The sequence below is a fragment of the Odontesthes bonariensis genome, chromosome 6 (assembly GCF_027942865.1).
Source record: "Odontesthes bonariensis isolate fOdoBon6 chromosome 6, fOdoBon6.hap1, whole genome shotgun sequence".
Lineage (NCBI taxonomy): Eukaryota > Metazoa > Chordata > Actinopteri > Atheriniformes > Atherinopsidae > Odontesthes > Odontesthes bonariensis.
Window position 1 is genome coordinate 37,243,140 of NC_134511.1, and position 27,799 is coordinate 37,270,938.

The window sequence follows — 27,799 nt, forward strand, 5'->3', positions numbered from 1 at the left end:
GGTATTCTTTGATGGAGAAAGAGCATCATGCGAAGCATTTCAGGCAACTTCCTCTGTGCAGCAGCCACGCCTCCCATCAGCCTGTGCAGCCCAAAGCAGCATCTATGCAAAGCAGCCCGGCAGATTTTATTGAGGTGCCTTGGGTAGGATTAAGTAACTGCTAACAGGTGGTGTGACCAATGTGACCTGGATTTAATAAAGTTGTATGGTTTGAATTAGGTTTGCCAAAAAATGAGAGAGTGGGTTTCTGTTCAGCTGTGAAATATTTTCTTATATATATAAAAATATAAATATATAAAAAAATATAGAAATTATATATATACAGTACAGACCAAAAGTTTGGACACACCTTCTCATTCAATGAGTTTCCTTTCTTTTCATGACTATTGACATTGTAGATTCACACTGAAGGCATCAAAACTATGAATTAACACATGTGGAAATATGTACTTAACAAAAAAGTGTAAAACAACTGAAAAGACGCCTTATATTCTAGTTTCTTCAAAGTAGCCACCATTTGCTGTGATTACTGCTTCGCACACTCTCTGCATTCTCTTGACGAGCTTCAAGAGGTAGTCACCTGAAACGGTTTTCACTTTACAGGTGTGCCCTGTCAGGTTTAATAAGTGGGATTTCTTGCCTTATAAATGGGGTTTGGACCATCAGTTGTGTTGTTCAGAAGTCAGGTGGATACACAGCTGATAGTCCCACTGAATAGACTGTTAGAATTTGTATTATGGCAAGAAAAAAGCAGCTAAGTAAAAAAAAACGAGTGGCCATCATTACTTTAAGAAATGAAGGTCAGTCAGTCCGAAAAATTGGGAAAACTTTGACAGTGTCCCCAAGTGCAGTCGCAAAAACCATCAAGCGCTACAAAGAAACTGGCTCACATGAGGACCGCCCCAGGAAAGGAAGACCAAGAGTCACATCTGCTGCGGAGGATAAGTTCATCCGAGTCACCAGCCTCAGAAATCGCAGGTTAACAGCAGCTCAGATTAGAGACCATGTCAATGCCACACAGAGTTCTAGCAGCAGACACATCTCTAGAACAACTGTTAAGAGCAGACTGTGTGAATCTGGCCTTCATGGTGGTATAGCTGCTAGGAAAGCACTGCTAAGGACAGGCAAGACTTGTTTGGCCTAAAGAACACAAGGAATGGACATTAGACCAGTGGAAATTTGTGCTTTGGTCTGATGAGTCCAAATTTGAGATCTTTGGTTCCAACCACCATGTCTTTATGCGACGCAGAAAAGGTGAACGGATGGACTCTACATGCCTGGTTCCCACCGTGAAGCATGGAGGAGGAGGAGGAGGTGTGATGGTGTGGGGGTGCTTTGCTGGTGACACTGTGGGGATTTATTCAAAATTGAAGGCATACTGAACCAGCATGGCTAGCACAGCATCTTGCAGCGACATGCTATTCCATCCGGTTTGCGTTTTGTTGGACCATCATTTATTTTCCAACAGGACAATGACCCCAAACACACCTCCAGGCTGTGTAAGGGCTATTTGACCAAGAAGGAGAGTGATGGGGTGCTGCGTCAGATGACCTGGCCTCCACAGTCACCGGACCTGAACCCAATCAAGATGGTTTGGGGTGAGCTGGACCGCAGAGTGAAGGCAAAAGGGCCAACAAGTGCTAAGCATCTCTGGGAACTCCTTCAAGACTGTTGGAAGACCATTTCAGGTGACTACCTCTTGAAGCTCATCAAGAGAATGCCAAGAGTGTGCGAAGCAGTAATCAAAGCAAAAGGTGGCTACTTTGAAGAACCTAGAATATAAGACATATTTTCAGTTGTTTCACACTTTTTTGTTAAGTATATAATTCCACATGTGTTAATTCATAGTTTTGATGCCATAAGTGTGAATCTACAATCTTCATAGTCATGAAAATAAAGAAAACTCTTTGAATGAGAAGGTGTGTCCAAACTTTTGGTCTGTACTGTGTATATATATATATATATATATATATACCTTTTTATAATTCATATTTTTTTAAAATTGTGTTTTTATATCAGTGTAATATGGACATGCGATGCACTATTTGTATATGTTGAACGCCTGTGTTGTCACATGGAAACAACCTGTATGCTGAGTCAAGGCATCTTGTGATCAGTTTATCTGGCGTGGAAAAGCCACAGAAAATGGCTCAGTACTGCAATGTCTTTGCACATTTTCAACTTAAAAAAAACTAACTTTAGAACTGTAAAACTCCCCTCGCCCTTCGCCTGCAGCTGACTCTGAATTATGTCATTAACAATCAGCATCAGCGCGCCTTTTCTACAGCTTGTCCACATTTCCTGATGGTTAGCTGGTGTCTAATATTTTCCAACATAGATCATTCCATTCCTGCATGTGACATAATGCAACATATCTACATCTGGATTTGGTTGGCCATGCACTGCATATTCTTTTCTCTTTTCTTCCAAGACAAGGATTGATTCTGTGCTCATTGCAAACAGCATCTCTACAAAGTGCAAGTGTACTTTGTCTATAAATTATAATTAGTTAAACGAAAATGGGACTGTTGTGCTTTCAGTTATGTGGAGAGATCCTTTTTACATCCTGACACGCTGGAAAATAGAAGGCATGTCAGGGAATTTCAAATGGAGGAGAGGGACATAATAAATATGAAGTTAAACCCATCAGTCACTACAGGTTTTTTCTGTGAAATAAGAGAACTATGAGTGTCACCATGACACAACTGGCTGTTTAGTGGCTGTTTTCACCTTGTAAAGAAGAACATTTCAATGGGTTGCAGCTCAGAATATGTATACAAATTACTTGTACCTGTACTTAAAATGACAGAAAAGCAGAGTCCAGTTTTATTCTCTCAAATTGTTTACTTGCATTTGGAATCAAGTTGACACAGATCTATAGATACTGTACTAACTGAAACTTCATACTGTCTTTTCAGTTGGGACTTCTTATGGAAACGTCTGTGCTTTCTGACAGCTAATCATGAACCTGAAGTTTGCTTTGCATCCGGCAGAGTCCTCTGATCACCACCAAAGAACATTTCGATATTGATAACTGGGGTGATAAAAATGGTTGTGAAATGGTAAAGGCAGCCATGTTGGAACACCATACTTGTTTATTTTTGGACACGCACACAGGCAGACTGATATTTAAACATACATGATTACATTATTTACATAAAACTTTGCTAGAAGCTGTGGGTGGTTGAGACAAATGGTGTGCAAAGCATTTCCCTGATTCTGAGACTCCTTTTCTCATCTTAATAGAGTACATACTAGCTTTAGTTGCGAGTAAACTCAACGTGAGTTGAGTTTTAGCCGTTGGGCTAATGAAGCCAAGCAAATTTCAATGTATTGTTTACTCTGAGCACAAAGAACACTGCAGCTATGACTGTCTTTGGGCTGGTTGCATATGCAAATCCGAAGAAGTCCAGATATTTTGCATTGCTGTCTCAATAAGCTTAGTTAGTCTCCTGTGTAACTTTGAACTCACAACCCATTTCCAAAAACAGTTGTAAAATAAAATCAGGCTGCAATGATTTGCAAGTCACTAAAACCCTACGTTTCAATGAAAATAATACAAACGCACATTTTTGGCTTTTTGAAAACCTGTCTGCTAATTTTGCATGCCAGCAAGAAAAAACTTGACAGACGGTGTGATGCTTAAAGACCTGGTTGAATATCTCGTATCTACATTGGTTATTTTTAAGGTAAATGATGGGCCAGAAACGTATGTGTGGGTTGTGTTCGTGATTTCATGTGGACTAAAAAATGTGCTGCTCACATCAAATAGAAATTTTGGATATATTATTCAGAAAATAATATCATTTCATCTCATGTTATTTTTGTGCTACTTTCAGTTCCATATAAGGTTAAAATGATCTGAAAATTATTGCACTCTTTATTTACATTTTAAGGTTAAAATGATCTGAAAATTATGTGTTCCAACATTTTTTAGAAAATAGATTGTAAAACAATTGTTTTCCCAACAATGAAAATACAAAATTAAAAAAAGTACTTGCATTTAATGAAAAAGTGAAAGAAAAAAAAAAAAAAAAAAGAGATCACTCAAGTATTATTGCATGCAGTTTTTTAACAATCAAGAATTCAAAAACAGGGATTTTCAGATTTCTCTAAATCTGCTTCATGTGGAACATTTGCAAATCGAGTCTCATCCCAAGTGTTGCAATGTGCGTGCATGTATTTTAGTGTGGTGACCATTCTGAGTGCATCTGTACTTCTGTGCATTAGTACAATATGTTGTTTTCCTGCTTGGTCGGGCTTCATCCAATCTTGTGTGCTCATGGAGGGGTCAGCAGGCACCACCGAGGACCATGGACACAAATGGTTTTGAGATGGTGTGCAAGACCTCATGCATATGGAATGTCCTTGGAGTGAAATTCAAGCATCTGAGTAATTGCACTGTTGGGCTAGATGTGTACAAAAGTCACTGTAGACAAATAGCTGGAAATAAGTCCTCACCGCTCCTCTTCACAAGGCAAAAAGGCCAGAGCTTGCTGAGCTTGGCATATGGCACTCACATGTCCTCGCTTGCAGTCACAATCAAAGATGGCTGAGCTGAACGCTGTTGACAGTCTGCGTTGCCTTTAAGAGTTTTGTATGACAATCCTGTCGCCTGCATGAGCTCTACAAACCAGGGCGAGGTGGTGGACGGGCAGGTGGAGGGGCTCGTCCAGGGGGAGGTCCCTGTGGGAGAGGGGGCAGAGGGCCACCTGGCGAGGCACTGGGTGGAGGGGTGGGCGGGAGCTCTGGCGGAGCAGGTATGCAAAGGATGGGCGGAGGAAGAGCCCGGTTGGGAGGTGGCGTGTAAGGGGGAGGAGTGATGGGAGGAGAAGGAGTGGTGCAAATGGAAGACGTCGAAGCCAGCGATGGAAGCGTGGAGAAGGAAAATGATAGTGGGCTGCTGGGAGTCGGGGGCAGGGTGCCCTGGGGTGGTGGAGGACTCCTGCTGGAAGGGTTGTAGATGGGAGGTGAGTGATGGTTGAAGTGCGGGTAGTGTCGAGGAAGAGATTTTATACGAGTGAAGTTCATACATCTACCCTGAAAATTAAAAACAGACCAAATTTTGTTAGCAAAAGTGTGACATTTTCAGCGCTATTTTGTGTGGGAAAATAATTAGGTCATTCAAATGAAATGGCTGACCCTAAACTCTTTAAAAGAGTATAATTAAAAAAGCCAGATAAACTAATTTGGAAGAGCAATACCACTTAAGTGTCACAAGGCACTAGCGCTAAACCGATCGGATCAAATGGTCTTTTCTGCGTAGGAATGAATTTTCCTAAAAGCCATGAGAAGAGCTGATCGAATTCTTCAAATTCTAAGGAAAGGAGTTTCAGGTCTTCGTTTTTCATTGCCTTTAACACAGGAAACACTGAACCATCTTATACCAAAGAAAGGAGATCATTTCATTTTGCACTTCCTTGCAGCTCCAAGTGTCCAAACGGTGCTTGATTTGATTCATTCAGTCCTTAACTGTGATTTGTGTGGATAAATATGAGAACAAGAAGGTGAGTGAGCAGCCTGCAACAACAAAAGCCCTTTTTTTTTTTTCTTTTAAAGTTGAACCTCGATATTAACATATATTTCTTGTTATACTAATATAATATAGTCTACAATGTGATGAGACTGCATTAGACAAAGTATTTAAATCACTTTTTGGATAACGTTCGTATTTGTAGTTCCACTGTTCCGGATCCACACCACTGCTTTGTGCAGGAGTCGTCAGATTATCGTTACACCATAGTTGTCTTTTCCTGCCTTAAGACTTTCTCCTATAATCCTTCATTAACCACGTGTTTCCCAATTTGTTTGCCAAATTCAAGGAAAATAACTTTGACATAATAAGAGGTCAATTTCTTTTTGGATTATTTGACTGGACACCATCCCTGGCTCCAGTAGACTCCCATCCTTTACTTTATCCATGAAATGGACACAAAAAGAAAAATTGATTGTCCCACATGTTTATATAATTCAATCGGCTAAACTCACTTCTGATCATGTTTAAGAACACAGTAGGTCTCAAAGCTGGGTGTATGAAGGAGCCTGACTGGCTTAATTCACATGAATGGTAGACTATAGGAGTGGCTAAACTATTCTGGGCAAGAGAGGCTAATAGGTTCCTTCACTGGTGAACTTGAGTTGCTGGTACATTGTTTTGACTTATGATAGTTGTTTTTTTTCTTCCTCCACATATGGGGCTTATTGTTTTGTTGTGTGTGTTGGCTTTTTTTAAGATCCATTTTCAATTCAGTGTAACTATGGCTTTTTCTATGAACTGGTCTAACAGACTCTACGGGGCGTGACAATAAAAATAGATGTTTATTTTCTTAATGGTTTCCAGTTTTAATTCACTTTTGAGGCAATAAAATCAGTGTGCACAATGCACCTCAAATATTGACCCTTTGGGTGTTTTAACATTACATCGGAAGACAATTAGCATCTTATTTTAAAAGTTAGTTAATCTGGAATGTGGATGCCGCTGCCATGATAACCTCACAGTAACATACTGTAGTTCATAGAAGTGGTAAGGAACTATGCAAGTTACTCAGCTGTACAAGTTAGCCTTCTTTACTCAAAGTGAGGTCATGCAAGAGAGAGCAGACCACATTGCCAAAACAAGCTACACCCCTGGAGCAGCTGCACTGAGTGGACCTGAGAGTTGCAATGGGTTGATAAGGAATGACAGTTTAGCCTCGCATTCAATGCCATGGCTAAATTAAATTTGAAACTAAACCAGGCCAGCTGATTACCATTTGCATTCTGCACAGATGAAATGGGAGAAACCTTTTTTTAGGAATATCGATCCAAATGGAATCCTGCACTGTTCTTATAGCTAAATTCCCACTGAAGATGATGTGCACACGATAGCTTGCTTATCTGTTTCATTCAAAGGAATCACTATAAATACAATACTGTTTTTAGGCTCAGATGTACATGACACCATACATAGCCCTGAGATGGGTTTCTTCTTGGCAAGCAGCTGGAAAAAATGGTGTCCTTTCTCCCACCGCTAAATTAATTTGGGTTACAGGAACAAAAGCAAGGCTTCAAAAGAGGATTCCTAATTGCAGTCAAAGCTAACTTGTTTACTGCTTTACGGAAACCAGAACAAAGAGGGTGAACAGCTTTTATAGGGAGGAAGATTTGCTTGTACACTTCTAATTAAAGTTGTGAGTTGGCTGTAAAGGAAAAAGCAGGGAACATGAGGGAACAGAGTGTTGCGATGGAAGCTAGTCAACCATAACAATCACCCTAAAGCAGAACTTAATATTTTTAAATAAACAATAGAAAAACATTTCTTATTTTGCTGAAACTCTTACTAATACATGAGAGAATCTATGAAAAAAAATCTGGTTCCTATGGCTCCATCTGTTGCTTCTAATGCGATTTACAGGAATCTACCATGCCTAACCTGAGAGAATCACTATTACTTCTATAGTTACCATAGATTCCAGCTTGTGTCTGCGTGACAACCATCTTTTGCAGGGAAGACTGAAGCATATAGCTGTCAGGGAGCAGTAGTGACCAGCACGTTGTTTTCTTTTCAAGGTTACAAGGTTCTGCTTTAGAGGCAGATTACTTTCCCGTGGTCATCAGATGTAGTTTCCCATTTATAACCTGAGCGTATAGCTGGATGTCAGGGCATTTTTCAAGTGACCACAGCATAACTGCTGTTACTTGGTTGCAAGATGAAGTCGCTCTGCTGACTGAAGAATCAAGGGTTTATTGGATCAAAGCAGAAAATGAACCATAGCTTATCTCATTGCCAAGTCATACTTTTTGTAATGTAACACCAGAACATGCTATTTTTTTTTTTTTTTTTACAAATTCTATACATTCAACATGACTACTAATCATTTCCCAAAGCATAAACCCAATGTTTTGCATCTGATAATGAAATGAACAAGGAGCGCCCCAAAATGGGCATCTTTTTAATTTAATTTTGTATCTAATAGTATGCACGTTCTCTGTAATCAGCCACAACATTAAAACCACCAGCCTAATAATATGTAGGTTCCCCCCAATACCATCTGAACACCAACGCCAAATCCTGTGGGCCCTGAGGGTTGTGGGATGAGGTGTCCGTGGACTGAGGAATTTTGAAAGCTAGGTAAGTACCATGAACCGTTTAAACATCTTACTCAACTTTTTGGATTGTCAATTTGTCTGAAAAAGATACTTTTAAAATAAACTTCCGTAAAGATTTGAAGCAATATGATATTTGTGGTTGCACCATTACATCAGATGGAACCAATTTACATTATTGCATCGTGTGATACACATTTCCATGCTATCGGCCAGACATACTGTGTCTGGTGTCTTCAAAACCAGTTTAAAAAAAAAATCACACCTGGAAACCTATCTCCTAATATTTCTTTTCTACAGCAGCAGCAGCAGTGCTAGAGATGATCTCATCCCTAAGTCATGGTCACATGGGCATCGTTTCATCTGTATAGTCAGCTGTATATTCTTCAAAGACTTAACTGTCAACACAGCTGCGTGCTACTCTATATAGCTCAGTAAAAACAAGGGGAACAGATCCTCCCTAGAATGTACGTCAATATCTGTGTTTAAGCAGCACACCCTGTCAGGGTTGGGTTGTTTTTTGTTTTTTTTGTATCTACTGCAGAAATGGACTTATTATGTTGTAGATTACTCAGAAACAGTAAAGTAACCTGACTGAGAAGTTATTCTAAATAACTGTCAAGATGTGCAAATGGCAAAATAGAGGAGTGAATTTACAACAATGTAATAGCATAGACTTAGACCCACACAGTTCTCTGTCTCACTCTGATATGTGAGGCATTATATAAACTGTTGCAGTGAGGGATTATCATATACAGAGTTTCTGTATACATGTTTTTTCTCTTGTAGATCTTGGTCTTGGAACATATATCAGCTGCCAACTGTAGATTTTATTACACTGTTACCTTCCCACTACAGCTGGTCTCTAAGGAATTGATATTGGCCTCTTTAAAATAATTCATCAGACGTCTTTATGTTGCAGTGCGCTGTAGCCAGACGCTGTGCTCTAAATCCTAACTCACCGCACGTTTTCCCTTGTGGCTGTCTGTTCACATTTCATTGGCGACAGATGGTCCATTTTCTTAATATTTTCAGATGCAAAAAAAATCGCCCCAAATGCACAGCCAAGTACTTATGTTAGTTCATGAAAAACAGGCTAATTAATGACTCATGTTTAGCTTTTATGTTCTTACCTTGTCACCTGGATGAGGTCTCATTACAGATACACGATCATAGCCTTTTCTCAAAAGGACCCACAATGCATCCAATTTGCTCTGTGGAAAAAGAAAAGAAACCAAATCATTGACAGAATTATTAAATACTAAAGAGAGGTCTTTATGACCATAAGTAAAAAAGCAACAGATTGCTGTTAAAAACCCTTCCTCTCGGCACTGAAAAGCACAGTTCTACACACATAACATAAAATGACCTGTTTTCTCATTCCTACTGCCATTTTCAAAGCGACTAACAGAAATGCAAAAAGACTATTGTTAATTGACTCTTCATAGTTTTTAAAAACAGCAAATACTTTGAGGATAAATTCAGAAAACACAGCTGTTTTTCCTCAAACTGCTGGCTGTGCAGTTCTTCTCCCCGGAGGTCAGTCCAACAAGAGTCTGGCTTCTATTAAAAATCCCCTGCTGACTGGGGAGGCTTCATTCAGTGAACCCCATTCTGGCCTTGGAGGGACAGGCTGTTTGCCAGCAGTCACCTAAGCAATATTACCTGAACTCATCTCCTGCCACTTTCTCTGTGACATTTTAATAACACTATTACATATCCTTAGCTGGGTTAGTGTGGAGTAATTTACAACAGATGTTGTACATAATGCAGCACAAATGCAAACAGCTGGAAAGAAAGTGCTCCCGCAGAGCTATATCCCACTTATGAATGCTTTCGTATTATTTTGCTATAGATGATGCATAACCACTACAAATAACTCTCAAATCCTCGTAGATGTCTTGTCTTTTATGTTCATTCGAAATTCCTAAATCCTACATCTTATGAAATGTACTTATTGTCAACAATGCATTTGCAGACTAATCCCTTTCCCCAGGCAGTTTCCTCCTGTCTGCTAGCTCTGGTACCTTGATGGGTGAGTACCACTTCCGTGGCCCTGGAGGTTTGTGCATTCCATTGTTGAGAACCCGAGCGGGAGGCAGCACAAACTCCTGCTCAGGCATCTTCACTTTTGCATTTTTGGCCTTTTCCAGCTTTGCTCCTTCTTCAGTGGAACCTTTCTCACCCCAGCGAACCTAATAACAGAGTTTGGTCAGCTATTCAATGTACCACCACACTCAACATTTAATAGATTCTTTGTCAGAGAGGCTTTTTAGCAGTGCCAGTAGTAAATGTGTTACATCTTAGCACCAACTCACCTCCATCCTTTTGATTCCTCCCACTCCTCTTCCTCCATAGTAAGAGGCATCTACAGTTGGCCATTTCTTCTTAGGCATGTCAAAGTCCTCATCATCCTGCGGAGGAAAGCAACAGGAAACAGGTTTATCTATTTGATAATAATAATCCATTCGAATTTTAGTAAATGTCAATTGGCAACAAAATACTAAATGATATTGATGCCCTTGAAGAGGAAATCTGGCTATTCATTTAAAGGGGAACTCCGGGGCATTTGAAGCGCAATCCCATTGCTAGAGGTTGTCAAATACTGACGGTAGGACACAGACAGGTGCAAATCGGCGCTCCCTGTGCGGAGATTGCGCTGTTTGCGCAGCCTGTCATGCTAGCCAAATACGTGGTGGCCAAGGGGCAAGTGCTAACCCTTCCACGTAAAACAACAACTTGCACACTGCAGAAACGTCACACCACTTTATAAACCATCCGACAATAAAGTCACAAGCCTTACCATCAAAACCATATGCATGGTTCTCACAGTACTGGCATGGGAACGTTACAAAACAACTTTATAAACAGCATGTCACTTACCTGTTGTTGGTATGCTCGCGCATGTGAAAGCCCAAAAGAGTCAATGGACGATAAACGATATTTAAAACAATTATCTTCTCTAGAAAAACTGCGTTCAAGTATTTAAAACATTACAACAATATTACTGGGCATGTATTGTTGTAATGTTTTAAATACTTGAACGCAGTTTTTCTAGAGAAGATAATTGTTTTGTATTTGGGAGTATCGTCCATTGACTGTTTTGGGCTTTCACATGCGCGCGCATACAAACAACCGGTAAGTGACATGCTGTTTATAAAGTTGTTTTGTAACGTCCCCATGCCAGTAATGTGAGAACCATGCATAAACCATGTAAAAGTCAGGATTTCACTTCAGATTTAATGAATTACCAAACCAGTGAGGAGAATTTTAAGTTTGAGTGAATGATGATGCATGGTCACTGAGGTTCAAACTGTTAAAGCAAGCTCAGCAATTACACAGTTTAAACTCTGGCAGCTGCTGAAATCTTAAATCATGAGTGCTCTCTTCTTGTTTTTTTTCCCAAGTCGTAAGAGACAGATAGGAGGTGCAGCTCCTACCGAACTATCCTCCACAGCTGGCGGGGGAGGTTCATGGATGATCTGAACAAAAAGAAAGGAACTCTTGTTATCATCAGAAGGCAACAGAAGTGAATAACACATTTGCCAAAAACAGTATTTTTATATAATGTGCATGTTGCATGTTTACAACATGAGATGATTACACAACAACACATTGCTGAGGAATTGTATCTCCCTCTTAGTCTCTTGTACTTACAAGAACTATGACCTAGAAACCTGCCATCCAGATTTTTTGGCCTGATCAGGAGGTAAGAAGACCAACAGACTCACGAATACAGTAATAAGTCCTTCATTCGTCATCTATTAAACAATGTTACCCATAAATGTTTTATGGGATTTTTACCTTTTGGTTCTCCTAATTATCTGACACAAACACTTAATTCATGTTTTACTGAACAAGCTGCATGACACAAGAGGCCTACTTTAGAATGCTGATTAGTGTTTTATACTCTGTGTCTTAAATTGATTCAAGGTTATCAAATGAATCTGATTCTTATTTGTGACTTTTTTTCTTTTTTTTTCTTTTATGCTTGCTTCTCCAAATCCAGAATCACACAATGATTCTCTGTGGTAACCTAGCATCGTTCTCCAAACAAAATTGCTGTCCAGACTTTAATTTGGAAGTCAATGGGCAAGAACAGGAAGTGTGAAAGGAGAACAAAACCATGCTGTGAGAGGTGACATCTCTCCCTGGCAATTCTGAACTCATCTGTTTCAAGTGGTGGAAACATAGAATAAGATTTTGCGAAGGCATCATGATTTTCATTTGAAGAGGAAATGTACGCATTTTAATGGTGGGCTACTGCTAAGGAAAGATTTTTCTTTTTTTTCTTTTTGAATATTTGTTACGCCAGAAGTTTGACCAGAGTCTAAATAATAGCAGACATCTTTTCCCCCAAAGTATATCCTCGACTATATCAAGAGCAGATGATATTCATAAAAAATCTTGTAATGAAACTTTTGGTGAGCTATCTTTCCTTTAAAATTGCATTATCGCGTATAAACATATAAAAAAGCTAAAACAAAAAGATGTCAGTAAATGGGGGTTCTTGTTTTCATATTGCTTGCTGGAAATTCACTTTACTCGTAGGTGCTGTTTGAAAAACTTGTCTTAGTTTATCTGGTGAATACACAGGAGGCGGAAAAACTTGGAGGTCACCTCGCCGTGACCTCTGAAAAACCTAATTATTTCAACAGCAGCATAATTATTTAAACACCTGTTCACCTATTGACCTTGACCTTCTCTGGCTGAAGACTAAATTCGGCTTCAGGGGTCTTTATTGACTCTCAGGCTCTAACCTTCTCACCATGGGAGTGTCGTTAGGGTCAATAAAATGCCTAAGGGGGCATTATCCTGACAAGAAGGACCTGAAAAAGACATTTCTTTCCATCATACCGTTTTGCTAACAACATTACTGCATTCAGAAAGTGAGTGAGGCCCTCTGAAACCTGAAGAGTGGGCCTGAAATGATGTACAACAGTGTTTCCACATTTTCTATGAGATTTAGTTAAAGAAGACATCCAGAATTGATATTCAGGTATATTTTATTACATTTTGTCCTTTGGATCTTTATGTAAATCACCTCAAATTTTTTTCACTAATTTGCTTTTTTAAACAAACAACCAGAAAACTTGTAATCCAAGAAATAATTGTTGCATTGTGAATTATTGTCTGGTTTCATGTTGATGTCCATTAAGTTTTCTTTTAAACCAGTAAACAATGCTGTTCTACATTATAGCAAAAGTCTACAGTACAGCATCTTGAGTGTTTTCACAAAGGGTTTTATTCACATTCATTGCCATCACCATTACATTTCAATTTTGTAAAATTAGGCAAAAACACATTCTGCGTGTATTTTTCTATTTAAGGAGTCTAAGGATCGCTTAAAAAATAGTGTTCTAATATATACAGTACATTTTATATATATATCTATATATACAGTATATATAGATATATATATACACAAACAAAGCATTTTGAATCTGGTTTTATCCAAATCCAAATTGTGAACAACAACAACAAAAAAAAGTTCTTGAGAGAACTCACCACGGTGCAGCAGAGAGGCCAGAACCACCACAGGAGAGCCAAGACAAGGAGAAGCATGAGGATGAGCAGAGCTATGGCCAGGATAGTCCCATCAGACTATAACGGAGACAGACTGATCAACACAGATTCCTGAATATGCAGAGCGTTACATGAACCACTTCCCCTTGGCTTAATGCTTTGTACTGGGAAGAAGCTCTTTTGGTTTTCTTTTCCACGGAGTTGATACTTCAAAGCTGTGATTCTGCCGAAATATTTGAATTAATTTCCAACTATCAATTAGACATCTGAAGGACGAATTGCACTGTTTGGATTAGTCTTTTTGTTTTATCTCTTGTTAGTTTTGGGTTTGGAGTACACCCTGGTACCCACCGCTTCTCGTGCTGGTCAAGTAAATTATACTCACACAGCTCACAGTGGTGATGGTGACTGAACTGGAGATGAAACTGAGACCCTCGTTCATACTGACATAGAGGTTTGCAGCCCTGCAGAAGAAAAAATATGTCAGCGTTCACTTCTACTATGTGGTCCCTTTTTTTTTTTTTTTTTTTGTTAAAAAAAGCAAAGTAGACTGTGTCTTGTGAAACCCCACATTGAATAAATTCTAGGACTTACATCCCCTCATCCTGAAGCACTGGTGCGGGGCAGAGAAGATATGTATCTTCCACAATCAAAGGCTTCATCACTAGAGAGGCAGAATGAAAAGGGTCATCAGAAATGCTAAAGCGGTCCCAACTTACCTCTCGGTAACAGTCAGTAATAACTGACACCCAAAGCTCCTGAACCGAGAGGTCATAACCAGAGTCACCTTTCAGATTGTATCATGGTTTAGCCTGATTATAGTTCAATTGTGACTGATCAGTGTCATGACTTCATTCTAATTCATGAATACAAGACAGGGGAAGCCAGCTACAAGTTCACAGAAGTTAAATGATGTCACATTGTTCACTGTAATGTTATTAACAAACTGAGAGAAGAAAGCTTCGTTATCTGCCATCAAAAGACATATGTATCCTTCTTTGGATTGCCAGTGCAAACCCTTGCAACCACTATTTTTGTATTCCAGGCAAAATCTAAGTCTTCTCCAAGTCCAGCTGGCTGTTGGGAAACATGGCTCCAACAAGCATCGTCACCCAAGCTCAGTGCTTATCCTGGCAGGGGAAAGCATACCCCAGTTCTTAGGAAATCAACATAAGCGTCTGCCCTCCCCTACAGACACAAAACAGGATGGAGGGGAGGTGGGTGATGGGGATGGAATTGGCCAGTGTTGCCAAAAGAAAGGGCTTCATGCCAGGACAAACAAGGCCAGATATTAAAGTGTATCTCTGCACTGTCCATGCCTGTAAAATGCACATTTAAAGCAAAGAACAAAATAGAAAAATCTTAGTGAAGAGCTGATGGGACTTAATTTGCTGCATTCTGTACATTTCCTTAAGATCCTTTGAAGATAAAGATACTGGCAAACATTATTAGTCCATGTCTTGTTGTTTTATTGGAGTGTTTACTCCACAGCCAGCAAGACAGGTCACGTTTTACTATGAGCGACTGACAGAGGTCTGCTTCAACCAGCAAATTAGGCTAAATTAGGTAATGGTAGATGTGAAGACTGATTCCTCAAATTAAGGTACAACCAGAAGAGTTGCTCATCATGAAGACTTAAAACAAGTAGCGTGGCTCTGTCCAGGAATAACAAAAATCTAGCAACAAAGTTATCTTTATTTGTTTTATCATACAGATAATAAACCATATCAATTAAAAAATGTTGATTCTTATTAGTTGTGTAGAGCTTGAGATGGACTTTTTTTATTATTATTGTTATTATGTAGACCTGTAAGACCTTAAAGAGAACATTAAATAATGATTAGCTAAGCTTTAGAGATGTCAGGTAGATTTGTTTTAACAGAGCCAGAGAAGCTGCAACTTTATGTCTATCACACCAACAAAAGAATTGTATCATGGATAGTGATATCTGATGCTTCGCAAGAAAGCAGAAACAGAACATTTCTTCGAGTCTTGTCTCACATAGCACCCAGTTGTCCGCTGCAACATCTGTCACATAACAGTGAATAGCTCAGGACGAGACTTGCCAAATCCCTGTGCGCCTGAATATATTTGCAGCTACTTTTTCCAGGAGACACAAACTCAAACACCGATTCATCTGCTTAACACATGTAGTTGCATCGGACTGCTTTCCTGCTTATCATTTGACCATATCTGCAAAGTATGCAGAGGGCTGGGGCAGAGGAGTTGGCTGGGCAAATAAGGTTGTGCAACAAGAATTGATTTTTTTTTATAGACAATCATGCATTCATCTCCAGGAAACCAAAATACGGCTCTATTATTTTTCATTTAAAGTGTAGCCTTGATAGGAAGTAAACAGATTCCAGAGGATTGTGTATAAAAAGTCTCAAAAAGTCTCAAAAAGTGAACGACTCTGGAGGAGAATGCTGATAGTGGACCTTAAAGAAGGAGATAGTTTTACTAACATAGCTTCCATGTCCTCTGGATGTTGTTTCACGAAGGAGCAACTGAGAAACTGATTGCAACCGGAGATTGATTCTGTTTTTTGTTAACCTAACTTGCATATCTAATATACTGTACATGAATTCATGCGGTTTGAAAATTTAATACAGTTGAAACTATGCTTGACCATCATGGGACACGGTGACAAACAGAAAAGCTCTCTTTCTAAAAAAGAAATACAGTAAGAAATAAGTAACACTCTAAATTTCATTCTTTCAACATTGATAAAATGATACTTTCGACATTGCTTTAAAGAGTCGGACATTCTATTTGTGCTTCAGTGCTGGCGAGTGGCTTACTTTGTACCACCGGGGGCCACTGTGGCTGGATAGAGCATTAAAGCAGTATGCTTGTAAAGAGCAGGGGGGATTTGGTTGGACCTCTCTCTGCCTTATGTGGTGCTGCCTCTCTTTTATCTCTTAGTTTTACGTGCTAAGCTAAGGAACAATGCAATGTGTTGCTTGTAAAGACCATAATACTAGTAGCGCCACCGTGGCTGCTTGTTTGATCAAAGAAGATTCCAACTGTGCAGCTGACTTTATTCACTCAACTGTGATAATTGAGTGATCGGCTCTGATACTCTTAGTTTGAGTGCACTCGGTTAAAATACTGATGTCTTTAGAAACATTTTGTCACTTACTCTTAGTTAAGGTGTCATTAATTCGGAAGCTGCACAAGACTCGGTCAACATTTCGGGCATGAAGGAATCCATTTCCTCTCACCACCACCTGGAAGGACTCTGGTTGGAGGGAAACAAGTACAGTATGTCAACTCAAAAACATAAGCTAACTTAGAAATAATTTAGGTTATTTTGAGAACTTTCACAATCAACACAGAGCTCCCCACCAGCCTGATATACAACTCTTGCAACAGCCATTACTGTTTCAGGTAGAAGCAATTCAATGTTTGATAGGTGGCTGACAAGTTAGTAAATCTTTCCAAGGACAGTTGTATTTCACAAGCCCTATAATTGTCCATCCATCCATCCATTATCTTCCGCTGGTCCGGGGATCGGGTCGCGGGGGCAGCAGCTTGAGCAAAGAGACCCAGACGTCCCTGTCCCCGGCCACTTCCTCCAGCTCTTCTGGGGGGACCCCGAGGCGTTCCCAGGCCAGCCGAGAGACATAGTCTCTCCAACGTGTCCTGGGTCTTCCCCGGGGTCTCCTCCCAGTGGGACGGGCCCGGAACACCTCACCGGGGAGGCGTCCAGGAGGCATTCTCACCAGATGCCCGAGCCACCTCATCTGACTCCTCTCGATGCGGAGGAGCAGCGGTTCTACTCCGAGCCCCTCCCGGATGACCGAGCTTCTCACCCTATCTCTAAGCGAGAGCCCAGACACCCTGCGGAGGAAACTCATTTCGGCCGCTTGTATTCGCGATCTCGTTCTTTCGGTCACTACCCACAGCTCGTGACCATAGGTGAGGGTAGGAACATAGATTGACCGGTAAATCGAGAGCTTCGCCTTCTGGCTCAGCTCCTTCTTCACCACGACGGGCCGGTGCAGAACCCGCATCACTGCAGACGCCGCACCAATCCGTCTGTCAATCTCCTGTTCCATTCGTCCCTCACTCGTGAACAAGACCCCGAGATACTTGAACTCCTCCACTTGGGGAAGGATCTCATTCCCGACCCGGAGAGAGCATTCCACCCTTTTCCGGCCGAAGACTTGTAACTATAATTGTGACTTGTCCAAACAGTATGTTTTATGGAACAGTAAGCCTCTCTAACAAGCAGTTTGACCTCTGAGGTCTAATTAATCCTAAACACAACTGACATTAGTCTGTTTGCTTTAACGATTTCCTATGTAACTAGAAGATAATTAACTATGTTTTTATTTGTTATAGGATAAGACTGATTAAAAGACGTTTTTAAACTTTGTCACCTTCCAACAACAAATGTGCAAACTCAGTTTGTCAAAAATTGTAGGGTAACAGCTTTACATTTACACTTACATTTAGTCATTTAGCAGATACTTCTATCTAACTTACAAATGAGAAAACAACATTTAAGCTTTAGTGCATTTAGAAACCTGTGGTCTATACATTGAATGCTGAATCCAAATAAATGTTTCAGTAGAACAAGCTGGCTATGTGCGTTAGTTGTGTTAGAAGTGTTCATACACAAAGTTTTCTCTGAGGAGATGAGTCTTCAAGAAATACTTGAAAGTAGAGAGGGAGGCTCTTGCTCTAATATATCTTGGTAACTCGTTCCACCATTGTGGCACCAAAAATGAGAACAGTCTGGATTTAGAGTGCCTTGTGCAAACGGATGGCAGTACCAGACACTGGGCCTCATGCAAGAACATTTTCATATTTTATTCTAAATTTTTCTTACTTTTTTCGTAAGGTCTCGTACGAACACGCCACGTCAGATTCAACAAACGCTTTAAACTTCGGAAAAAGTGTGTAAACGACTTGTGTAAATGATGAATGCCATCCGTGCGTATTTAAGTGCACGAGGATACTAAATTTGCATACTTCACGCCAAACGTTATACCATATAAGGCAGTGCTCCCTCTCTCCTGTGCCAGGAAGTGTTGAGTGTTGAGTCATGAGAATGGCATCAAGGCACAAAAATAACAACTTTACGGGCTCTGAGACTGAAGTTCTGCTTTCAGAGATCCAAGAAGGAAAATCTGTCATTTTTAGCATGTCAGCAGTGGAATTACGGGACCTGCTAAAGCCAAGAAATGGGAAGTTATTACGAGTGCTGTTAATTCCATGTCACCTGTAGTTCGTAATGTCACCGAGATAAAGAAGAAATGGTTTGATATGAAAATGACTTAAAAATGCGTTCGATGACTGCAACTAAAGCCGTGCAATCAGTTGTTGCCTCATCATGATGGCTCTTTGATGGGGTGGTCCATGAGGGGGGTCTTCTGGCACCACACCTTCTGGTCTGTGTGGCATGCCTTCTCTGGGTTATAGAGCAGTTTGCCCCACGCTGTATTGAGATACGCCCACCTGGCCTTCAGCTCACCAATAGTGTGCTCCACAACAGCACGGGTGCTTTGATGCGTATATGTGTGCAGTCTATTTGCTCCGATTATGTTTGGCAGTTCAACCAGGGCACGAAAGTCCCTCTTAATTTGTATTTGTTCGACAGCGGTTTAATGGGAATTTGATGTATCATGGGTGATAAACTGATGAGAGTTTTGATGACAAAGGGGAGCGCATGACTCCAATCTCGCTCTGAAAGGTTCCCATGGCCAAAAATCCAAGGGTAGTGATGACCTGGACGTGTGGTGGAATTGGGTTTGATCAGCGTGTTTCTCTCTGGACTTGTGGCTCTAACAAGCTGCATATTTGCAGCAGCACAGTCCTTGGCAGTCTTAATCGCGATGTCAGCCATTTGTCTGTCTACACCAGGGATGTCCAAAGTCGGTCCTCGAGGGCCGCTGTCCTGCAGGTTTTAGATGTTGCCCTGCTTCAACACACCTGATTCAGATCAAGACATCATTAACAGGCTTGTGCAGAACTTAACAATCTGTTGAAGTGATCCATTTAATCTGTATCATGTGTGTTGAAGCAGGGCAACATCCAAAACCTGCAGGACAGCGGACCTCGAGGACCGACTTTGGACATCCCTGGTCTACACGATCTCGGAGCACACGTGCGCTAAGGCATCCAAAAGTAGCAAGTCAGCCGCTGGCTACACTTCCCATTGACCTTGTTATATACAGAGTCAAATTAACCTTCAATTAGTGCATAATTTAAGTTAAACAGAATAATGTCAGCATAATTATGGGGTATAATGTATATATTTATTTATTTTTGCTTCAAAGTAATTAAATGTACAATCCATTAGTCAAGCAAACTTGATTGGAATAACAGCGGACTATTTTACGAAACTCCTACGACAGCTCTGGATCACTCGTAAATTCTGTTCGTACCTGAAAGAAAACGTAAAATACGAAAAGATTGGTGAATGTGCAAATTCTCTTAAATCACTCATACGCACCATTTAAGAACAAATCTGTGCGAACGGACGGTCGTTGCATGAGGCCAATGTTCCTAAGAGGAATGGAATGCTAGAGGGAGCATAAGCCTGTATGACTAAAATTAAATAGCTGATTGCAGACTCCACAGACTCATGTCGTAGGCAAGCGTTAGTAACTTGAATTTGATTCAGGCAGCCATGGGATGCCTGTGGAGTTCAATGAATAACAGAGAGATGTGAACTTTTTGGTTAATTAAGCACCAGAAGTGCTGCCACGGTCTAGACTATTTGTAGCCTTTAGCAGGGGACCTGCTAAAGGGGCATTGGAGTAGTCAAGGTGGGAGATAATCATGACCTGTACCAAGAGTCAACTGATAGGCCACTTGTAAAGCCAGACTGATTTGAATCCAAGAGTTTGCTTTGTGAGAGGAAATCCAAGACCTGTTTCAGAGTAGCTCTTGATATCCTTAGATAAGAATGGAAATTGTGAGACTGGTATCGACCAGCTCTCGACTTGACAATTGTTCAGAGTAGGCTTTTTAAGCGAATATAATGTCCAAGCCGCTTTTAATGCAGTTGGAAACATGTCTGAGGCCAGCAAAGCATTTATCATATATGTGAATGTTTGCTACAATGGTAAAAGAGATGGCTTGGGAGGATTTTTGTGGGAACTTAGTCTAACTGATATGTTGTAGCATGACTGCATGTCAGGAGTGTACATGTATGGCTAGTGGGTGTTGTATATTTAACAAAGGAAGGGTGGCATTCACTGAATTAATCAGGGAAGTGACTGCTGATTCTCATTACTATTCAGTATAAAACTTGGCAAAGTTTTCAGCAGAGGGGTTTGTGGCTAGAGGAGGATTGGATAACGCTTTGAAAGTGGAAAATGGTTTTCGAGTATCTGAAATGGTGCCAATCTTATCATTGTGAAAGACAGTTTTAGAAAGAAACTGACACTGAATGTGAAGGAGGATAGGAGAAATTGACAGATCGACTGGATTGCCAGATTTGCTTCATTTTCTCTCCATAGCTCTGAGATTGGTATGCAACTTTCAAAGGATATTGGTCAGCCATTGGTAAGATTGGTTTAGGGTGGATAGAGGACCACATTCAAACATGAGATCGGTTAAGAGTTGGGAGACTCAGTGATATCATGAACTTTTAGTGAGGAAAATAAGCAAAGAGAGCTGTGGAAAAATTGTCTAGGAGACAGAGTTTGGAAGTGGTGTTGGAATGAAACAACAGGTGGTACAATGGTAGCGATTGCAGTTAGGCAAACCTTGAAATATATGAAGTCGTGGTCAAAGACCTGAAGATATGTGTCCATTTGAAACAAATGAAATTAAAAAATATTTTATTCATCCACAAGGGAAATTATATCGTTGCAGAAATTTTTTCAACAATCAAATTATAAGCTTGTATTATGCATGTATTCCTGCCAGGAATGACCTCCAGCATTATTCTATGATACAGCATAGTTGAAGAAGCCTCATACTAAACACACTCTGTTCTTTAAACATTGGATTTTGAGTCATAAATAGTCTAATTATGAGATACACAATATGCAAATTGTTTTGATGCACTGCAGTGGTCACAGGAGGTTGAACAAGAAAAAGAATCTTTGTCATCTTACCTCCTGCACAGATGCTTGAAGGCTCTGCTGCCAGGATCTCAATACAGGACTTCTTAAGGATCTGAAGAGGCAATGAGAAAAGCATCACAATTTGTGTCTTGACAGGAATAATTTGGTGCTGTCCAACCTATTCTTATATTGTGAATGTTTGTCTATTATGCTTATCTATTTTACCTAGCTTTGATGCCTAGTTTCAGCCATGAAACACATTTAGTCGCTTATGAGTTATCCTCTCGTCTCTTAAAGATTTCCTCCCATTTGTGCTCTGTAAATGCGTTGCTCTAAGCATTTTTTGCTGTCTAGGAACACACTTACAGTGGCCCTGAAACAGGAAGAAGACTGATTCATGACCCACTGCCACACTCACGTGAGTAAGAAGCAACACCTTTCACTTTGCTCTTAATCTTTTCCAGATGCCTGCAGCTGCCTGACCTTTACCTTTTTCAACAAACCACATATGTCAGTGCTTCATTTACCTTATTTTTGTGTGGTATTAGTTTAGAGCTTCAATGTGGAGTGATTGGAAAACTATTAATGAAGTCAGTTCAATCAACATGATTTCTGTGGCCCTTTCCTTGATAACATAATCTGTGTTGTATAAACTTATTGGCACAAATGAACACTTACTGAATCAATGACCCCTTGCAAAGCCTCAAATCCATCATTTACAGGGAAGACGTGGTCTTTGCTATCCGCAATCTTGGCCAGCTAGAAAGGAAACGCATTATTACTGTCACAAGTGACAAGTGGGACTGATAAATGGTTATCTGAAAATAGTTAACATGAAATAAATTGCTTAAATATCTTGTTTAACAGTTGTAACACAGTGTAAACAGTGACTAGAAATATGCCACCAGTCCTGACATATTGTAGTGATTGTACTACCAAACGTGGATAATGTTGAGAAAAAAGAGAAAGCATTTCACGTCTTTGTTGGAACACATAACTCACTACAAAACAACTGCTTCTGCTGCAAGAAACCGTTACTTCAACTTTGATTTTCAGAGCTTTTTTTAGATTTACAATACGACTTTTACTCTCAAGCTTAGATATTGTGAGTGTAAAACTTCAAAAACACACACCTGTGTCTCATTGAAGTCCTTCACCCCTACGCAGTAAACCGAGGCACCCAGACTTCTGGAGCGATAGGCCTGTCAGGTATGCACACAGATTCACAGCAAAAACAGGAAGAAGCTCAACACCTGGATTCAATTACACTTCTGCCTTTTCCGACATCGTCACAAAAAAACAAACAAAAAAAAAAGGTTAGAAGAAAATTTTAAAAAGTTGGGTAACAACACATTCTAACTGAATAATATTATTCAGATGTCGTTTCACAATAGAAATGTTACACAAATGTCTGAGTGGCAAAAACAATACACAAGCCCATTTCTTTTTTTCCAAGTAATAATACCCGCAGAGTGTGGTGATGACACTGAATGGCATTAGACCTCCCACAATTTCCAAGGAAAAGCTACCAGCTCCCAATAACCTCACTCACACTTAATCTCTGCTGTCAGCGTGTGTCTTAGACTGTTAAAAGCTGGGCTTTCAGGCCCTGCTTCACATCCAGTGCCTGAATAGTCTGAGGAGCAGATAAATTATTACATCCCAGCGACAGACCTTCATCCTTTAGAACGAAAATCAAAGTGATGATGTCTCATGTGACAGCGTTTCATCTGCTTCATCAGATGTTCAGTCACATGTTTCACCTGGTCGTAGCCTCTATTTTTCTCTCTCACCTCCCTCTCAGCATAGTAGAAAAGATTTTCATGCAGCTCTCCATCTGTCAGAGCGATGATAACACTGGCAGTGCGATAACCTGCAGATAGAAAGAATTTTCCGTCACTTACGTCCTAAATTCCAGTTGAGTTGAGTTGATTCCAAATCAACTCAAGATTCTAGACATTTTTTTGGCACACGACGCAAAATCTAATCTAACGGCTCAAAGTTTATTTGAAATAAGAAAATTTGGCAGGACTTTGATATCCACCTTCAACCTTTTTACTCCTGAATTGTACGAAACGAAAATAAAATTAAAAAAAGTAATTTTGCTTAAAATGTTGAATATAATGCTTCACCTAAGTGTAACAGAAATTTTAACCAGGGGCTCTCATACTTTTGCAAGCCACTGTGGTTGTGAGAAAAACATGTTTTGGGCTTGGCCAGGTGGTTTAATGTAGAAGGGCTGTTGACTTGAAGTGGTCAAAAAAATGCTTCACATTGTGACCCCCTTAGATGTCCTGCATGCTAGGAGCTAACAGAAACAGATAAAATCACTAATACATTCATAAAAGTTTTGAATATTCCTACAGATTTCTCTAAATGTTTACTATGTTTGCCTGTTAGGTACAGGTAATACACACCTTCTGTGTTTCCGTAGTAAATCTGCTCATTAGCCTGCGGAAAAAGAAAGGCTAGGTTGAAATAGTGTTCTCTCAGGCTGGTAGCATTCAATGAATGAAATAACTCCGTCTTGCTCTAACACAGCAGCCATTCAGTACTCTGGAATGTGTGGCTCGTGTTCTGGAGCCAAAGTAGAGACAAAGCAGGTGTGAGCTTAGAGTTGGATGCAGGTCTCTTACCCTCAGGATGCCCTCGTGCATGAAAGTGTCTCCCCCTGGACGAACTGCATGGAGCTCCTCCAGACCTTTACGAATACGCTCCCTGTGCAGACATGCCAACCAAAAGAAAAGCCACAGTGCTGACAATCCTATCTGATCAAAATATTTACTTTGTCCGATGCATTTACGAACACACTTTTGTATCCAAAGCAGACACAGTGAGGTGTGGTAATAGAATAATAGTTTCCATAAGGGCAATATTTTCAGAAAACAGAGGCAATGTGAAACAGATGAATAAACTGAAAAAGTATCACATTAGCATATTGGCTCGCAAACAATGTCACAGAGATAGACAGGAAACAAGCTCTTTGTAGACAAAGATATGAAGGAAGTACTGAAACCGTGAAAACTTTTTCACAGGAAAGACAGTTCCATAAACTTCCCACAATCTGTCGAAAACCACATGATTAAGTAGTTGTCCAGGCGGACGACACTATAGACAGATCCCAGCAAGGGAAAGTATCTGTCTGGATTCTTTTCTTGGCCATAAAAATCATGGATTATAACTTTGTGTGACCGCTGTCCCAATCTGTTATTACAGTCATTCTTTTCAGATGGATGATAGGGAAAGGAAAGGATTAAAAGCTGCTTTAAAAGATCTGCACCCACCTGTCTTCTGTCAGGCTCATCAAGATCTGTCCCTCAGTGGAGAACACAATGAAGGACATCCGCAACTGTGGGCTGGGGTAAGGAGAGAATAAAAAATACACTCTTTTAGATAAGTAATCATTTTTTATACATGATATTCCCACTCATCTTATGCATTTACCTTGTGAATTTATGTGCAAGATGTTCAACAAACTGGTAGATTTCATTCCAGTGGTTCTGTACACTCCCAGATCTGACAAGAGAAGAGACAAATTAACTCTAAACTACATTTAAACTACAAAAGCATGTTGAATGACAGAGGATCATATGGAACATAATAAGCCTCCACCCCTCTGAGACAGAAGCAATCTGAAAGAGACACAAAGCAGAGCAAAGTAGCACTTTGTAGTCTTTTATGTTTTTGTTTTGTGATAGTTTCATCTATCACATACTTATTCTTATTTATTTTATCTCATTATTTATCTTTTATTTTTTTCTGTCATTGCCCTGGACCCTTTTGGCCTTTGAGCCTGTGTTCAACAGGCCCTTCATGGAATACGACTGCTTAGAAATGAATAGAGCTACTGAATAGAAAAAGCCTTCAGAATAGCACTGTATGGGGGAAAGCTTTGGGCACCAAGGTGTAGCAATGATGTCATACTCCTCGAATTACAGTTCAGTTCCTCTCAATGCACCTAAAATATTTCAGAATGTAATCAGGACGTAGCCTCATTGATGCAGCCAGCTGTGTAATCACACCTCTCTCTGGATATTTTTTGACATGCACTCTCTTGCCTCATTTCTAACTAATTTCTCACTTGTTGCTTGTCACAGTCTTTAACTTGATGTTTCATTCAACTGCATAGCAATAGTGACAAAGCTCACTCTTTCCTGCTCTGCTGGGAGAAAAGCCTCAGTTTGTGAGCTTTTGTGTTTTTTAATTCTTATCAAAATGTCTTTCAATTAAACTGTGTTTTCATAAGTCCCTCATTTCTCAAACACATATTTTTCCATCGTTACCATGACACAAGTCCCACCACAAACAGCTCAGCCAAGAGGCTGAAACATTGGAACATCTGGCCCAAATGGAGAAAGGCAGTGCAGACTTGGAGAGGAGAGATCAGGCAGATACTGCGAGAAGACAGAAGGGGCATGTGAAGGACATTGCTGCTAAAAGGCAGTGTAAGGTTCTGTCTAACAAAAAGGCTGGAAAAGAAAGTAAAATAAGCAGCAAACTGATGCCTGACTATAAATGCTGTCAGAAGTCAGAAGTCTGCATATCTAAAACACAGTTAAAATAAACATTTACTCTCTATTATACACAGTTGCTTAATTTTTTCCTCCTAGAAACAGCAGTGTGCCTGGAATTGGCATCGGCATGTTTACTGAAGGACAACTGGAAAATATGTGTCCATCTCTGGAGGTACAAACTCTTTCTGTAGTCAAGCTTCAGAAAAATCCTCCAATCACATCCCTCAAACAAGAAAACTAATGAGATAATTGTATCAATACATTTATTTGTGAGCTAGTTGGCGGTCAAGCTTTTTCAGTCCAAAAGCAACAGCCAGTACTGGAGAAACCTTAAGATTATTTTCCTACAATATAAAGATACTTACTGGCCCTAGTTGATCGTACTCCACTGAGTTTACTAATGAGATTGCTCACTTTCTATTGATAGAGCATTATAGATACATAAGATATTAAAAATGAAAAAAAATAATGTTATATCATGCCCCATCCAAAAAGAAAGACCCCTTTATTTGGTTAAGTAAAGGCTGTAAACAAAGCATTGGCCTACATTTGAGCAGCTGCTGATGTTGCATTGCTGAAAGAAACCACAAAGATGACTCAAACCCAAGTTAGATAAATAGGGATGCATGACCAAAGCAATAAAATTACTTAGCTCCCAATTGCGATACACAGACTATATTGATAGAGAAAAAAGACGCGTTTTTAACATGTTGAATGACAAATAAATAAACCTTTAACCTTGATAAGCAAACATTCAGAAAATGCCTTCAGTTAAAATAAAGATAAAAGCTCCCATGTGGATGAAAAGCAAATGCAGCAGTCTATGGCAGTGGTTACAGTCTGAGCATTCTGCAGCTGACCTCTGAATGGGGGGAGCACCTAAGACACCACTAATCATTGCCATATATACACCGTGCTAATATGTAGACTAATCCGATTAGGACATTGCTTTGTCATTCCATTCATTTTCCTGCATGACATGATACAGGACGGGTTATGATATCAGAATATGTAGTTGCATCATCAACACATAAAGGTAAACCATCAAGTTTGCTGGGAGAAACGCAACAGCAGCCCAGCAGCAAGTAGATTAATGCATTTTTACAGTGGAATGCTTTCATGATAATGCATAGAGCTTTTTGTTATATCTTTGTAACATCATCAACAGGTTAGAGTTTAGTGGAATATTCAAATACTCAGTAGGTGAAGCTAAATTCAGGATAATACACATGAAATTTGAAAATAATACATTGTTCACATGCATCTTTCTCATATATTTAAACACGAATGCTTCCCCTATGTCAACAGAACTCATCATAGTCATCCCTTCCCTGTAACAGTGTCAGGTATTTTGTGTTAGGTAACTTACTTGTCCAAAACAAAGTAGAGGTCGAATCCTCCAATGCATGAGGACGACGGAGCCTGCCTCCTGTCCTGGTTTGGCCCAGCATTAACAGCAGTGAGAACAACCAGCGTGGCACCAAAAACAACTGGGAACCAGAGGCTTCTGCTCCAGCACAGAGTCATTACTCCAGCTAAAACAGATTTCAAACCGATCACACGATGGAGACAACCACCTTAAGTCAAAGAAGATGTATCAAAAAAGGTTAACCCCTTGCAGATTCTTCTTTCAATCCTCTTAAGATG

The 27,799-nt window shown here is 40.0% G+C and overlaps 1 protein-coding gene across 1 annotated transcript; it reads right to left on the reverse strand.

Annotated features, from left to right (window-relative positions):
* Positions 1-4,038: 4,038 nt before the first annotated feature.
* On the reverse strand, positions 4,039-27,799 carry antxr1a (ANTXR cell adhesion molecule 1a). The gene is made up of 18 exons (XM_075469127.1): positions 27,522-27,799; positions 25,083-25,154; positions 24,923-24,994; positions 24,275-24,356; positions 24,056-24,089; positions 23,432-23,511; positions 22,772-22,840; positions 22,317-22,397; positions 21,690-21,750; positions 16,754-16,852; positions 14,206-14,275; positions 13,997-14,075; positions 13,594-13,689; positions 11,526-11,567; positions 10,404-10,499; positions 10,113-10,280; positions 9,219-9,299; positions 4,039-5,040 (listed from the first exon to the last, which is right to left on the reverse strand). The coding sequence occupies exons 1-18, from the start codon at positions 27,677-27,679 to the stop codon at positions 4,627-4,629; spliced, it is 1,854 nt and encodes a 617-aa protein (XP_075325242.1). The 5' UTR covers positions 27,680-27,799; the 3' UTR covers positions 4,039-4,626.